This window comes from Phaenicophaeus curvirostris, chromosome 1 (assembly GCF_032191515.1).
Source record: "Phaenicophaeus curvirostris isolate KB17595 chromosome 1, BPBGC_Pcur_1.0, whole genome shotgun sequence".
Classification (NCBI taxonomy): Eukaryota; Metazoa; Chordata; class Aves; order Cuculiformes; family Cuculidae; genus Phaenicophaeus; species Phaenicophaeus curvirostris.
Window position 1 is genome coordinate 164,796,681 of NC_091392.1, and position 17,530 is coordinate 164,814,210.

General features: G+C 35.8%; 1 protein-coding gene across 1 annotated transcript in view; it reads right to left on the reverse strand.

Annotated features, from left to right (window-relative positions):
• Positions 1-1,290: 1,290 nt before the first annotated feature.
• The window catches only part of SCEL (sciellin), a 75,415-nt gene continuing 59,175 nt past the window's right edge, over positions 1,291-17,530 (reverse strand). Inside the window, exons 12-19 of the mRNA XM_069879975.1 lie at positions 15,557-15,616; positions 13,853-13,909; positions 12,474-12,533; positions 10,912-11,001; positions 7,066-7,140; positions 5,668-5,776; positions 3,946-4,048; positions 1,291-2,970 (exon numbers count right to left, since the gene is read on the reverse strand). Coding sequence (XP_069736076.1) covers positions 2,954-2,970; positions 3,946-4,048; positions 5,668-5,776; positions 7,066-7,140; positions 10,912-11,001; positions 12,474-12,533; positions 13,853-13,909; positions 15,557-15,616 — 571 coding nt within the window. The 3' untranslated portion in view covers positions 1,291-2,953. The remainder of the gene's footprint in view (positions 2,971-3,945; positions 4,049-5,667; positions 5,777-7,065; positions 7,141-10,911; positions 11,002-12,473; positions 12,534-13,852; positions 13,910-15,556; positions 15,617-17,530) is intronic.

Below are 17,530 nucleotides of genomic sequence, written 5' to 3' on the forward strand. Positions count from 1 at the left end.
GAGGTCTTTCCCAACTTTAATGATTCTATGATTCTGTGACGCACATCTCTATACCAAGGAGGAAAAAATACAGCTGACCTATTGAATAAAAGCAAAGCTCCTTTAATGTTGACCAGTGCTATAAAAGTCTAGCTAAGGGGACTCTATGAAGTAACAGAGAGCGTGTCTTGTCAAACTCACAGAGATGTTTATTACAAGAGGAGATGCATGAGAGGAACAAGTTACCAATGTTTGTCACCTTGCATTAAGCACTGCTAGGGTGAGGATGCTCGAACTGAGTGTTCTGTAAGAATCTGCACAGGATACAACAGAGTATATCAATACAGCAAAATGGTTCTTGTGATAGTCCTTGTTCTTTTAAGTGCCAGTAGCTTTGAAGCCATCCACATTTTAAAATCATCAATATGTATTATATGCGTTATTCCACTAGTTTCCTCTTATTACTTGGTTCTCCTCCCTGTAGAGCTATGCCCCAGCTTTGTAAAAGAAAGTATCCATTACACACTGAGAAAATGGGCCTAATGAATCACAAACCCCCCATAATTTAGTACATCATCTCTCAAGATAGCTTTTCAGTCTAATTTAATGCATTATTGAAGATAACACGTTCACTAAAACAGCTGCCAGCAAACTGTTCATTTGGATTGTTTCATGGAAGTACTAGTCAAGAGAAATAAAATCCCACATGCTAATGATATGCAAACAGGACAAAAAACAATTAAGTTTTGATACGTTCGTATTGAGATGTTAATATGAATTTTTTAAATGAGTACTGCTACCCAGTCATCTATAGGGGAAATATCAGGCATCACAAAACTGATTTTTCTTTTCAGCAAAAATACAACATGTAATAAAAAATAACAAAAAAACCCCAACATGTGGCAAAATTACCAGAGCTGTTCAGCAAAGATGAATTAGAGAGCATTTATTGTTTCTTATTGATACGTCTCTATCAGTGAGCATTTGAGTAGCAGATATTTGGATTCGGAGTTTGCTCCTGATCTCCAGTGGAGTGAACTAAAATCCCGTACCTCTTCCCACACATGGAAGTCCTGGATTCTAATGTGCTGGCTCAAATGAATATTTAACACCTTCCATTGTAACTGAGACTTCGAAATAACTGTTGGTCTCCGAGCAGGGCCAAATTTTGATCCCAATGTTAAAACTTTGCCACTGATTTCAACCTGCTGTGCAAGTCTCATTGTATCCTGATGCACCACAAGGTAATATTGAGGATAGTTTTAACTAGAATATGTCATCAATGGCAACAGACACACACCAGAAAAAATATTTAGAATAACACATTTATTAAAGCTACTGCCACTAATTCATAAGACATTTTCATTAAAATAACAATACAAACTATCTGCTGTTTCATGGCTCCTTTGCATATCAGTCTGAACATCCTTTAAGCGAGGCAAAACAGATTACATCATTAATCAGCTGCAGACTCAATGTTTTAAATTACACAGACATCCGTACGCCATGTCCCCACTACTGGATGTGCAGACAAGGAGAGGAAGTTTGGCTGGTACAGCAGTTCAACAGTATAATACTAATCTATGTCTTTAGCACTTTTCACCCTTCTAAGCTCTTGCTCAGGTCCAGCAATCTCTGAGCATTCTAACTCTGTCATGATCATATCCAAGAAGTTCTTTTCAGCTGAGAGATAAAGGAGAGAAATCAGTTCTGAGTAACCATAATATAAAACATCTCATGGCAGAGACTAATAGTCAACAGCTTTGTCCAGTGAACCACTGAACTATATATTATTTTAGGCAAATAGCGCAGGTAACTATTGAGTATTGTGTAAACATACCAAAGCATGAACTCAACTTTTAGTTTCTGTGCTTTAATACACATATGCTGTCCAAAAGGGAAAAAAATGCTTTCACTGCAATCTCAAAAGGAGGAGTTTGTCTGGCCTAATGATGTTTACAAGACTGAACTCTGAATTAGTCACTCCAGGTTCCTTCGCAAACCCTGGAAAGTAAAATGTACGTTCAGAGTATGGTTAACGTCACAGTAAAACAGATGTTTGTAACCCAACTAATTGAATCACTTCCGAAAAAAGGTGTATTTCTCTATGTGACTATAAAGACAGAATAGGTCAAGTAACTTAAAAGTAGATGTCTACACTGTAGATGTTTAAATTTAGGCAAGATGAACACCATCCAAGGTGTTTTAGATAGTCAGCTTAATAAAGTAGGAAAGATAAATACAACAACAGAATGTCATGCAAAGTATGTATTTCATGATTTCATGGCAACTATTAAATGTGCACTTCTTTAAAAAAAAAAAGTAATACAATAATTACCAGAATTACAAACACTAAGTGGTATTTTTCTAATTAAAACCCTCTAACAATTTTTGTCTAGAATCCCTCTGCAGCAATAGAGATGCATTTTCCAGAGATTACTTGTCCCATCTTAAACTTATAATTTCAGTTATTTAGAAAGAATCTTCCTCTGGAGATTGATGTCTCTCCTCAATGCAGGGTCAACCCACTTCACTTTGTATAACAGTAGTTTAAACTGAGTAACTGACTTTTAAATGACTAATCTTTGATAAGATTAATCCCCTTCATACTATATAAAGATAACAGATTTTTTTATCTGAGGAGATGTGGTAAGAGAACATAGCCTTTTCAAGACTTATGTGTGGGTATGTCCCGCTGTTCAGAAAATCTCAATAAGTTAGTTTTACATACAGTTTAGAAGTTTCACAGATCTGATTAATATACTGAACAGTATCTTGATTTGCTTGCTGAAATGTGTGTATGAGAAGGCATCTAAATTCTCATGAGCATGGGAGCAATGCAGTAGGACTGCATGAAAGTATTTGTTCCTAGAAATAAAATTCAACCATTTTCCATTATGTTTTGATTTAATAGGCCAATGCACTTCACTAAACACTAGTGGAACTTCCTTATCGTGCTTTCTAGACGTCAAAATTAGTAGATCCATTTTTCTGCAAGAGAGAAAAGATTGGTGCCAAGCAAGTTAGTATTCTTTAAGTGTCACATAGGGAAACTTCAGATAATTTTGTTTTAGGCAATGTGCTGAATCCTGACTGTACCATCTTGTCATGAATTAAGATATGCTGAATTAGGATATGTCTATTTATAATGCTTAATATACAGACACTTGGTATGTCTTTCTACAGGTTTGCAACTGTCACAATGCCTTATTAATTGTATAATTCACTCTTGTCATCAAAATTTGCAGTGGCATAACAACAAAAGAGTATTTTAACAAAACATAAGTGAACACCACCTTACCTGAACATTTAATCTAGATTTCCATTTGTCTTTATTTTTTTAGAGATACTGATTCATAGTATTGTGAATTGATAATTACCATGGACAGAGAAGACTTCAAATCTAGCAACTTCTAGAAAAACTAATAAAAAAAAAAGCTTCATTCTTCACTGCCTTCGGCATTTGTTTGCTCACTATGCTTCTTACAAAGATAAGAATGGTACTGACAGTATAGTATTATCATTATAATTTAATAGATTTTGTATCTTCTCTTTACTGGTCAGAATAACTACATTTGGTCAAAATACCTCGGAACCCTAGTTTATCAGTTTCAGTAAAACAACCTGATTGTCAGATAGCCTTGCAATTTACTCTTGTGACTATAGGAATAAGATGCTGTTGCTCCACTGTAGATGTCTCAATTAACTGCACAGGTAGGACTCTGTGGTTTACAATAAGACCTTAAGAGATTATCCTCCCAGGTACAGAACAATTATTGTGTCTAGGACCTGGGGTTGATTATCATCCTAAGCAATCCAGTCTCACTAAATGAAATATTTTGAAAAAGGTTTAAGTACGCATATCTGAGCAAAATAAACAGCTGGGTTCTACTATATTGAAGTTATTTGAATTAATTTCTCTAAGTCTTTTTTATTATGTTCAGCGTAATACATCTTGCACCTTACCTTTAACTTTGGAATAGCAAGGCTCGCAATGTACTGTTTGTCTGTAAATCCAAATGCTGTCTCCTGCTTTCAGATCTTCCAGTGGTCTTTTACACACTTCACACTTCCAACACACAAGTAAAAGTAACATGAAAAATTAAAATGAAAACTTTCTCTAATATTCACACCAAGCATGCTCTCTTTTAGGGAGCAAGGAACTCCAGACCAGAATATGGGTTATGAGTACTGCAATATTATCAAATCTGAACTCTGAAAGCATAGTTTTCTTTAACAGTGAATTTGACATCTGAATATTTAACTTTTAAAAATTCATAAATTGGATGCATAAGTCTTAACTGCTTCCATAGGTTCTTGATATATTTATCAAGCCCTTCCTTCCTCCATATATTTCCAAATTTCTCTGGTTTTATTTACTCTAAAATAAGATAAATCACCCTTTTAAGATACTTCATCACCAAGTAAAGAAAGCATGATCAGTTACTCATCCAACTCAGAGTACACCTTAAAAAATCTAAACCTGCTTATTTCATGTTAACACTCCCAACAGCATTAAAAAAAAACATTCCTCTTCACATGGATAGATGTATCTAAGAAGAATGGAAGCACACCAGGGCCTGTATTTACTTGCAATAATATGTTACATAGCGATTTCCATGGAAGAAATTGCATTTCTAGTGCTCACAGAGTTTGTAAAGTCCATATGAGACAAAAAGCACATGCAGCATCATACACGTTAAGTGCAACCTTACTGCTGTATTCTGATTTGGGTTACTTTTCATGTGATAACTGGGTAAAAGAACTGCTGTTCGAAGCAGACGTAAAAGCTATGCAAGACTAGGCAGAAAAATGAGCTATGCTAATGCAGTGATTTTGACGAGTATTGTTTGTTAGAACAACAAACTCTGTGTGGAGGCACAAGCAGAACTAGAGCAAACGAGGCAGAAAGAAAACAGGCTAGAGGGCTGAGCACTAGTAGGCATACCCTGAGAAAAGTTTAAGAGCAAATTTGAGGCAGAGGCGTAGGCTTTGGAATGACAAAGAACAAAATTTCTTCTGTGCTTTCCTTCTTATTTGAAACAGGAAAAAAAAATTACTTATTTTTTAATAAATAAGATTGGGGCAAGGTCATATGCAATTTCAACATTATTTTATCCTACATCAGAAACTATACGTAAGAACCAAATTTTAACCAAATATTTGACACCAGTGGGTAAAATTATTTCATCTCTATGGCTTAAATACCTCTTACTAATACCTCTGAGCATGGCTTCTTCACAAGCCATGGTCTTAGGTGTCTCTTAACCAAGAACACCAACAAAACTTAATAAAAAAAGAAGCAAAATAAAATTTTACAATATGAAGAAAGCGTAAGTAGACTATAATTTCCTAATCATCAGACTGGAAGCGTGTATGACTGAAGGCTTATAAATGCGTAGGACATTAAGGATTCCACTGTACATTCCACTGTATTTTTTATCCTCAGAGAGAAGAAGAGGCAGGGTAAGGGAGAGTACAGGAATAGAGTGAGACAGAGATGGAAAGAAAGAGGATTGGATTATGTAGAGAGACTAGTATTTCCTACATTAACCTTGTCCTCGAGCGTGCAAGCTTTCCTCTTCCAGGTGGAGAAGGTCAAAGGCCTAAATATTCTTTTATTATGTGTGTAATATAACACAGGTATTGCATTCAAGTTACGTTTCTGAGTAGCAGGTGAAATCTTACCTTGAAGCAAGTTGAATGACAGCAGATTTGCAAGGCATCTAAGATCATTTTGGCATCTATGCCCAGAGGCTTCCGGCAGTATGTACATATATCTTTTCCAATTATGCTCCTGTGTATATAACATCAGCTGTCAGAAAAAGAGCTACTGAAATCTCAAGGAGAAAATTGATAAGCTAAGTGCACTGTATGGAAAAGATGGTTTTATATTGCACAACGGCCATAGATGGAAAAATATCATGTGTATATTCCTTCCATTGTAGTTGTCAGGTATAACGTACACAATCCTGTGATGGGAAAATTGCTGAGCATAACTATCAATTATCAAAAATACCTTGATAGAAAGGATGGTCTTCTGAACAATTTCAAACAATAATGAGATTGTACTAAGCTGCTGAATGTCTGGGAGCATATATGCTAAATGAGGATGAAGTAGAGTGTAATAATTTTAATGTTTTAATCAAAAGTAAATTGGCAGTTGAATTTAAGCTGCCATCATTTGATCAATCTGATACAGAATTTTCCTTTATATTGTGGAAGTGCCAGAATACATTTTTAATTTTCTGCATTGCAGACAAAAATCCTACCTTCGTGGCAGTTCTAGTGATCACGTGTATAGAACAACCTGCCGAGTATGCATAGCAACAATTCTTTTTAAAATTTTCTCAGCTCTTTTTGCATTCTTATTTGACATCAATCTGTATTTTCTCTAGATACAACAGTTGTTGGTTTTACACTACAAAATCAACTGACTAGCTCCTTTCCGCTCAATGATTAACCATTGTACTAATTTTTAATCATTCCCAGAGTGCCTTATACTTAGGTTGGAAAGGATGTAAGTTTTTCTGATTCAGTATTTCCATGTAAAGGGAATATCTAAGTTATATGAACTGAAAATAGTGCACACATTTATGGGTTTTTTTTCTCCATGAGGTAGGATATTACTGATTGAGCAAATGTCCTTCTTCTCTTTGGGAATATCTTAACTGATGTAAAGCCACAGTTTTTAACAGCATTGTCATATAAACCTGTTCCTCTGCATTTATACATAAAACTGGTCATTACAGACACCATTCTCACAAAGGAAGGAAATCGTGCAGAGTAAGCAGCTGCGCGAGGTAGAAACCTACAGAATCACAAAGCCAACTCTTTCACTTAAGGCACTGGCTATTGTTTCTATAGATATAAAATGTCAGCTGTGACAAGCCTAAAATAATATTAGGCTGCTGAACTGTGGAAATGATTTGATGACAAGATCCCACTGAAAGGGAGCTTTCTGTGAAAAGCTATCTGACAAGCCTAATCGTGACTTCCACTGCTTGCTTTTGTCTGAATGGTCGATCACTTATGCAAAATGTCTGTGTCCTTTGGTACTCTATAATGCTATTAATGGGTACTCACCGATCAGAAGTAGAGTAAACAGTTTTGATAGTATTTCCAGTTATATTTTCTTCATAGGCACCGTAAGATGATTTGCTGTGAAGCAGTGAGTGAATAGCAATCACTATACAGTACAGTTTATTTTTAAAGGTTTCACTACACTGATGAAAATAGGCATATTAAACTAATGTAATATGCTTGTAAAAAAAAGCCTCATACTTAGCAATGAGTTATTTTTATGTATTTTCACAACCATCAACAAAAATATATCAAAAAAGTATGCATTGTAAATACAGTGTCTTTAGGCTGTGTTCTGTTGTTGGATTGATTCTTTAATGTTTCAAAATTAAATCCACAAACCCATTGAGCAAAATCTACATGATGGTTGATATTGGCTTTACCTGTTCTGATATCCCAGTCTAAGTGATACATACCAAGAAATGGTCACACACTGCATTTTGTTCTCAAAGAGCTGTCAAACAGCAAAATCAACTTACAAAATGTCCCTAGTAGTAGAGTAAGGCTTTTTATAACAGAAGCTGTTCAATGTGTGATTTGTATTCACTACGGTAACTTTACTGTTCTTTGTGTCAGAGTAGGAAGGAGTATGCTAAATTTAACTATAAGAGAAGTTAAATCTTCCTTTTTAGCAGTCCCAGTTCTAGATGCTAAACTGTCGGTTTGGTTTGCATGGAAGGGGTAAGCCTGTATGTGACAGCTGAATAAGTCATCTTGCCATACATGTTTTGAACATTTCCAAACTGATTTAATTATCCTTTCCTCCAGATGTTCATAAGGTGTATATGGTAATTATTATATGTTTAATATCACTCTTGAATAATGTTGAGAAATGTTAGGAACAATTTTTTGTAACCATGTGTATTTGCAGAACATGTATTGCCCCTCACTCCGAGAAGGACATTTAGGTGCTCGGCAGCAAAGGACAATGAAGCTGGTGAAGGGTCTGAAGCCCAAGGGTTATGAGGAACAACTGAAGAAACTGGGGCTGTTTAGTCTGGAGAACAGGAGGCTGAGGGGAGACATTGTTGCCCTTTACAGTCACCTTAAAAGAGGTTGTAGCAAGGCGGGCAGTGTTAGGATGAGAGGAAATGGCCTCAAGTTGAGGCAAGGGAGGTTTAGGTTGCATATTAGAAAAAAACAATCTTTACTGAAAGAGTGGTGACTCATTTGAAGAGGCTGCACAGGGAAGTTATGGAGTTTCCATCCCTGGAAGTGTTCCAAACCCATGTAGATATGGCACTTCAGGACATGGTTTAGTATGTTGGGCCGATGGTTGGACTTGATGATCTTAGCAGTCTTTTTCAACCTTGATGATTCCATGATTCTATAACAATGTGCTTGTTATCTAATAGTAATATAGCATATCTGGGCTCACTTGCCACAAATGACAGCCTCAAATGAACAGGCAAGATAAAAGTGTGCTTTTTGACCAAGTAGGAAATCAAGCTGATGTTAAGTAATTGCCTTCTAAAAGAGTTTTTCTGTCTATTTTTGCCCTGACCAAGCTGGACATATGCACAACACATGTCAGAGGGTGGAATATATCGATGGCACAAGTGTGTAAATTTTCCTGCTATGGTGAAAAGTGCCATAGGAATGTCACTTCTCAGTTCCTGTAAAGAATGGGCCTGTGCATGTTTGTTTTTCGTTATGCGGAATCTAGTGCTCAGTCAGATGACATTTCAAATCACCTAGTAAAATCTAGATATCAGGGCAAAGTGAGTACTGTGCATTGCACGCTCTGCATGGTACAGGTATTTAGATGCAGCACATCTGATAATAACACTGTTTACCTTACAGAAAGTTGTCCAGAGAAAAATATTTTGCTCATGTGTCCTAGCGTAGAGAACAGTGGCTAGAATTTTATGGTTGAAATACATAAAATATATAACCACATGTATAGAGCAAAAAACTATGAAGCTACAGCAAAAATAGTTCCAAAGCAACAGTTTCTAGTCTCAAAAACTGAAAGTGTGAGGAAACTTAGAACGTTTTCAAATAAACACATAGTCTGACAGCTTGGTGAGACACTAAATTAAAACCAAGCCACAATGCAGTCTAAAAACTGCTTATTCAATCAAGTCCCTTCTTTCAGATCATATCAACCACTCATTTACTTGCTACAGTGAGGTGTATTTATACAGCAAACTATTCTGAGGGGAGACCTCATTGCTCTCTACAACTACCTGAAAGGACGTTGTAGAGAGGAGGGTGCTGGCCTCTTCTCCCAAGTGACAGGGGACAGGACAAGAGGGAATGGCCTCAAGCTCTGCCAGGGGAGGTTTAGGCTAGACGTTAGGAAAAAATTCTTTACAGAAAGGGTCATTGGGCACTGGAACAGGCTGCCCAGGGAGGTGGTGGATTCACCTTCCCTGGAGGTGTTTAAGGCACGGGTGGATGAGGTGCTGAGGGATATGGTTTAGTGTTTGATGGGAACGGTTGGACTCGATGATCTGGTGGGTCTCTTCCAACCTGGTTATTCTGTGATTCTGTGAAATATGCTGTAGAATCTATTGCATAAACCCTGAAATAATAACCTGCAAAGAACATTCATTTAATAAGCTTTCATGAATTAAATTGGGATTAAAGCTTAAAGGTATGGGGTATGCATTTTGTCAAGTGTAAGGTAATGCTGCATATTGAAGTGCGTTCTTTGTCCTGCCATTCTTGTCTTCATGCTCTCGATTTAAAATTTCAGCGATAATCAGACTATTACCCATCATTAGCTGTATGTGTGCAAAATGCTGCAGGATGCTAATTATTTTTTGTGCTGAATATTCATGCTGAGTCTTAAAATTGTATACTGTATTTATGGGCTTTGCCCTCAAGGCCATGCAGAAGTTTCAGAACACAGAAATTTTAACTGCACTCCAACCTCCTACAGTGAATGTAAGAAAATGTGAGGATGAAGACCCTGTGCCCAGTCATACCCCCACCAAGGCTCAGGTGTGTATAAGCTTAAGGACTGGGATATTTGCCATAGTTCCCATAAAGTAGCAGGCTGTGACTGCTGTTTTTCCTGTTAGTAAGGCTCAATGGAAGATTTCTCCTTTCCAAATCATCAGCCTTGACTCCGTCAGTTCAAGACCACTATGTCTTTTAACAATCCTGCCTACATTAATACCTAATAAATTCACATAGATGAGTGTGTTGGTATGAAGAAAGGTTTTCCTAATCCAAAAAGGTCTTTCATTCAAGAATTGGATGTTATATTTTTTGCTGTCATATTTCTTGAAAATACTTTTTGACTGTGAAGAAAAACATATTGTTTCCTTTATTCCAGTGATTTCCTGTTATCAACAGACCCGGTGTTTAGTTCTATTAAATATCTTGTGATGCGTGTCCTTGTTAGAATCCAGCCAGAGCAAGAGCATTACAAGATAAACGTTTTTTAAAATAATTTGTACCTGGTCAAAAAGTCAGGAATCTATGCCACAGTTTCAGTAACTGGGATAAGAGATGGTACATGGGTTCAGAGTCATCCTTTGTAGTTTTAGAAATTTAACAAGGCACTTGAGTGAAGAGTGTAATGTTTCCCTTAGAGTCTTGGAAAGCAATAAGCTCCCTGAGAGCATGGAGTATCTAACATGCAGGAAATGCCTTTCCTCTGATTTTTGATTAACTGTTCTCCTAAATTTCATGCCTTGGCTGTATCTCTAGAGCTACACAGACTATGTCTTGTGCTCCCCAGAATTTGGAAGGCAGCTGGCGTGATTCCAGAGACCAGTGTGATGTTTCTAAACATCCCTGAATATTCTTGTGTAAAGATGGTTTATTTCTCTTTGGTTTCTCTCTCCTTTTTTTGCCCTTTAGACATTATGATTCTCAACTAATTGTTCACATTACCTGGTCTTTCTTTCACTGTCAGTGGAGTACTTTGTTTCTGGAAGATTATTTGGAGCCCTTGGAGGATTTTCATTTGCTTGCTCAGTTATGCTTAAGAAAAAACATAACAAGAAAACAAATACTTTTTAGAAATAATTTTCAGCTACACAGCTTTCAGTTACACTTACAGCCATAAATGCAGAAGCTTGGGCTGGTAACAGAAGGTAAAAATAAATCTTTTTCTTACTGTTGTTAAATTTTTGCTTGCATCTAGTGGAAGGTGTCCCTGCCCATGGCAGATGGTTGGAACTGGAGGACGCTTCCAACCCAAACCATTCTTTGATTCTATCACTGACCTCTGATTTATGCTGGTAGATGTACTCATATTAGAAGCTTCATCTCACTTTAACTGAACTTCAGTTTCCTCAAAGTGCCCACTGAGGTTTTGAACTGTGTGGTGGCAGATAGCATTCTGCATTTTCTTGATGATTTTTCATGATGTTTTATTGTTTTGCCATATTTAAGTTCTGAATTGTCACTTTTATATATAATACAGTTATGTTTTTATTAGAAAAGACCAGTTATATAGATATATAGACTCGTATTTCAAAAAGCAGTATTACAATTCAAGCAAGAGAGACCTTGTCTCCTGCAGTTTTCCCTGCCACAAACATGACATGCAACCAAACATTAAAAAACTCTTGTCAGACAAATTATAGGATTTAAGGAATAAGTGCTAATAATGTTTTCAATGATTTTACAAAGCGGCTCAGACAAAGGCTGCTCTTGCTTGATTCTGCCAAAGGTTATATTCTGAAAAACCTTGATGATTATAAGCCTTAACTCTGAATGTTTGGGCTGCAGCTTGATTTATTTCAGTGAATTTGCCAAGGCCTGAAGCTTTGCTAAATGAACCTTGCTTAGTGCTGGTCACTGTTTTATATGCATAGCATGCTGCATGAAGCAGCACCCTCTATTGTGCTTGACTCCTCATCTGACAGGCCCCCTTTCAGAGCTAAAGGAGAAACTCATTCACCGAAGATATTCAGTATGTGCTTCTCAGGTCGGACTGTCAAGAGGGATGGCTAAGATAAAAATATTTTATGTTGGAAAATAGCCAAACTGCTTATGTATATAGATGGCTGTGTTATTCCTCTTCATTTAGGTATACAACTAAATGGAAGACTCAAAAAATTAGCATTGGAATGGTACCCAAAACCATCATACTAACTTCACTTAACTGACCAAAATGGACCTTAGTTTTTGCCAATAATGAAACCTAGTAGCTGAGTTCTCAAGACACCTAATTACAAAAATAGTTAGGAGGATCTTATCAACAGGCATTTTAATTCACTACAAGAGATTATAGGGTTGTGTCATTGCTTATTATCAAAATACATATAGGTATATTGTCATATTTGGTTAATCTGACACATTTTAGCAATAATATAGATATCTTAGTCAAATTGTGCAAATACTGCTTGCTTGCATTAGGTATTCACATTTTCTGGTACCACACTAAACAGCTACAATTCTTGATAATGGTTCTTTAAATTTAGAGAGAATTATCAATTGGGTCTCACCACTTTTTACTTTGGTCATCAGATGGCTTTACTTCCGTGTGATCACCAAGGTCCTCATCTCTGTGTAAGTGAGAAAGACATCAGAATTAATCAAATTATTTGATTCAACCTAAACATATTAAATGGGTTTGTTTATTTATGTTGGAGAAGAAAAAAATAAATATTTCTCACAAGAAAGTTTCCTGATTGCACTGAGCATGTATCACAATAGTTTTGTAAGCGTTTAGTTATTTGTGAAGTAAGATTTATCAGTAAACTTCAATACTGGTTTTTCAGTTTGTCTCCAAGTGTGACACTACAAAAGAATGACAAACTACTCAAAAATACCAAGTTCATTACGGTGTTATAAGATAATTCAGGGACCTCAGGAGGCCTCTACTCTAATGTCCTTCTCAAAGCAAGGCCAGCTCTGGAGCCAGACCAGGTTGTTCAGGTCATTTTCTAGATGGGTCTTGAAAACCTCCAAGAACAGAAATGGTACAACCTCTCCAGACAACCTGCTCTGCTGCTGGACAGTTCTCCTCATATCGAGTCTGAATGTCTCTTATTTCAGTTTATGACAGCTGTGCTGCATTGTGTGCCATGTGACAAGTGAAAAGCACCCCTACACCTTCTAAACCGACAGTGGCTCTGTCATTTTAACTTGATAACACAAATGCAGTCAGTACAGGCACCAATATCATGAACTATGGGAATGGCTGGCGAGGTGTGTTACTTGCTTTGTCGTTCTATCCAGCTCACATTACTCTTACAACTGCTGTTATCCAGGGTTGTATACAATCTATAGGAGCATGTAATCACACACTAGTAACTTGTTAATTACTGGCTGTGGAAAAGCTGATTTCATATGATAAATGTAATATATTAACGTATGTCATTTATATAATACATCAATATAATTTTACATTAATATTGTATATCAAATGGTCTTTAATCGATAATAATAATGTTATCCATCGAAGAACTGTTTAAGGTTAAAAAAAGAGGGCACACTGCTTCTCATGTGAAAATGAAAAATGATGCTAAGAAAAAAAGAGGATTTTAATAATTTATTTATGGTACACCTCTTTTGTATTTAAAGAACAATTTTTAGTTTGATGGAGCATTCGTATTAATGTGAAGAATTTTTATGGTCGTGAATTGAATATTTGCAGTTTCCATAAGATAAAGTCAAGTACTACCTGCATTTCTTCCTCACTGAATTATTTATATCTACTAACCTGTATTTAATGTGGAATTTTAAGAAGTTAATATTCTTTGGTTTAAATCAAATAAAAATATTAGTTTTGAATCCTACTGAACAGAACCTCTTAATACCAATATCCAGCCAACAACAAACACTTTACAAAAATGTAAGGGAAAAATTATGACAGCCTTGCCTCTTATTATTCTGACCAGCAGTACTTATTTCAGTAAAATCCTCAACGTCTTTTCCTCTGAAACAATAAACAATTACAACTGTTAAAGTATTAGCCCTGTCTGGGAAGATGCAAATTGTAGTAAATGAAACAAATATATTCATGCACACATTTAAAAGGAAAAAGTAAGTTGTTAGTTAAGTTTATGTTCAAATCTTGCAAACACTTATGTTATTGAGCGTAATAGGAAAATAAGTTTACAATTTTTACTAGCAAGGTTCTAGCAATTTACTAGCAATTCTACCTCTGTACAATTAAATGAAAAATATTATCTAGTACAGCCAAGAAAATAAAAAGGCTTTGTTTAATCATATCAAAGCCATATTTTAAGATTGTTCTTTACCAGGGAAAATAGTGAAGGAGAAACATGAACTTTCAAAGAACTTAGTACTAATTTACGGGTTCCAGGCAGCTTGCTGCTTGTTCATATCATTTGCAAAATAAAAAATGTATTTATTTAAACTAAGAAACTTCTGCTTCTTAAAAGGATGCCTAAAAGTATGTCCAAATGTCCACATATTTTTGCTTTTGGACTGACAAGAAATTACCTCCATGTGTCATCGTAGTTCACAATTAAATCTTTGATTGTACCTGTACTTATGCTAAAAATGTAAGCATCCAAAGACTCCCAAAGTTTACATACAAGGAAAATTTTTTAGAATTTCATAAATACAATTAAACTAGAGGTTAGTTTTTCCTCTGGATTTTAAAAAAAATATTTTTAAAAGGTTCAGTGAATTACAGAACGGAACAACCTATGAAAAGCACTCTTAGTAATGTTAAAAACACTGATTCTCTTTAGGTAGACGTGGAGAGCAAAAGCAAAAGGCAAGTTAGCTCTGAGAAACTGATAACTTGGTCACTTCAATCCATAATAGGCTTATTCATCTTAAAAATTTGGATGTCTCCTAAAATTCGGTATTGCCTCAAAGTCTTTGATTCTTTCTTAATACATTCTCTATGAATTGACATTTGAAAAAATATCATATTAAACATATAGGTTAGTGCTAATTGTACATATATATACAGATGTATGTATATATATGTGAGACTGTCTACTTTAAAACAGGTGCTGGCAACATTAGCGTGCTGCTACCATTTAGGATATCATCTTTGAAGTTATCTGTGGAATTTTGGTGTAAATTGTGCTAAATATTACATATCTCGTACTAGCACAGTCCCTTGGCAGTTCTTCCCTTTCCAAATGCTAAAGGGCTGCTTAACACAAGAAACTTGGCCTGAAACACAACAAAGTGATGTGCTGTTCAAAAATGTAAGTTCAAGCTGTTCTTTATGGATCACTGCCCTTCTTGACTGAAATGCTTTGTTACACCTTGTTGGGGCAACATTTCTTATCCATGAGCTCTACAGTATTTTGTTTAATGCCTCTTCTCCAACTATGTTAAAATATTTCTCTAATAATTTTGTTGAGGAATCATATAAGGGATGTATGGAAGCTTGCCATTGGTATTACTTGTTCAGCCAATAGTGCACATGCCAGTTTATTTATCTGTAATTTTATACTCACCCTTCTGTATAAGGAATGCTAATTATTCATCTACGAACAACCGAGAGATTTGCAACATTACCTTTCCTGACATTCTTACGGCTAAAAACTATTCAGTGCCTTAGAAAAGCAGGGCCTGAGAAGCTTTGAAGACTTACTCCTTGTCACTTAGGAGAGAACTTGGATTCACTTTGATGGTGTTATCGAGGTCTTGGTTCCTTTAAAGACAGAACAAACACCACATCAAATCACAACTAGTATAGCCAGCTGTCTATTATGGAAATTAAATATTCATTTCAAAAGAGATTATTATTGACACAGTCTTTATGAAAGACAAAATTAAACTGATGAAAACTTTAAAGCATAAATCATTTTAATAATTCAATGATATTCATATACACAGCCACGCATCCCTCATATGCACATAAGCACACACTCTTCCTGGAATAACAAGACCAAGTTATGTTTTGGAAACAGCAAGTTATGTCTAATACTTGTATCAAAAATTATAATTCTCATTGAATATGCATCACGGATAAGGAGTGCCTGACCTCTAGCATGCTCTGATATAACTAGAACCAATGATAAAATAATCAACCAAGTGCATAAAAGATTTCTTGCCTAAAAAGTTATTGTGGAGTAAGTCTTTCTGGCTAAATCGGTAAAAAAAAGTCCATTAGTCTATTTGGTAGGCTGGCTGGACCAGCTCCTTCACAATTAAACTCTCCCTCCTAACAAGAAATGTTATGTTTAAACTGAGGAACACTGAGAACCAGTTGCATCAACTGATCTTTGACCTTCCATAAAAGAGACGGGGTGTCATTTGCTATTATCATCTGATGTAAGGGGGAAAAAAAAAATCTTCCTTGAATTAGATTTTTTTGTTAATTAATTTTCTTTTTTCAATATAATAACATTAAACATATAATATATATCAATGTAACAAATATTAAACTAGAAATAAAAATCAGTCTTTTTTATAGTCTGAATGGAACATTTAGTAGCATCCAGTCAAAACATGAGGGGTTGCTTTGACTTTATTTCCCTTCAAAGGATTGCACTGCTGTCAACATTTCTATAAAACACTTCATATCCATGAAAATGCATTTTCCAACTGCAAAATCATCTACTGAAAAAATTGAAGCAACTTTAACTCACTACAAAAATTTAAAAAAATTGACTCCTAAATAGAAAACAATGGATGAAAAAAATTGTCCCCCATGATGGTATGACAGCGGGACCTATTCTATAACCTGATAGTTACATACGTCTCATTATTGATGTTTCATTGTGAACAGTTTTGTCATGGAACGACACCTCAGTAAAAGATAAAGACAGCCTTTACAGATTTCTTCTCGGTCATGTTGGCCAGCTTTGGGGCTCCCTTTGTTGAGATTATCAAGATCTCGCTTAGTTTAGAAATTAGACAAATTCAGTTCAACACAAGGGAAGTCTTTAAGTACTGGCAGGCTGCTATAAGGTCTCTGGAGCCTTCTGTTCTCTAGGCTGACCAAGCCCAACTCTCTCAGCCTGTCCTCACAGGACATATGCTCCTGTCCTCTGATCATCTTTGTGGCCCTCTTCTGGACTCAGTTTAAAGGATCTATGTCCTAAAATATACATTATTACTATTTTTGTCCCCTGCATCCTCCGCTTCTTTATTTATTTGAAGTATTTTAAATATGCACCTTGGGTGTTCTGTTGAAGATTTACAATTGCATCTACCTCAGTTACGATCTTTATATGCTTTGCCACCCTCACATATATATCTGCTTCTATGTTGCATATTCATCCAAATCACAGAAAGCAGATTTGGGTCTCCTGTTCATTGTGGCTGCAGTCATGAGATTATATACAGTTTACTCAGCAGGGTTATCAGTAACCTTTCTGCCTACTTCTGCTGACTTTTGAAGTGTGGAGCAGCAGAAAGGTTGTGACAGTGGCTGTGCTGTGGCCTGCAGGCCAGTACATTCCTATTCTGGTTTTCAAAGGAATATAAGCAGTTGGAAAACAAAACTCCAGTATGCTTTTTATAAGACTTATCTTTGTAAAACAGATATGTTTGAAATTTTTACTCATGACATAGATAGAAAATATTATATTCACTTTATTGCAATTTTCAATTTCCTGTT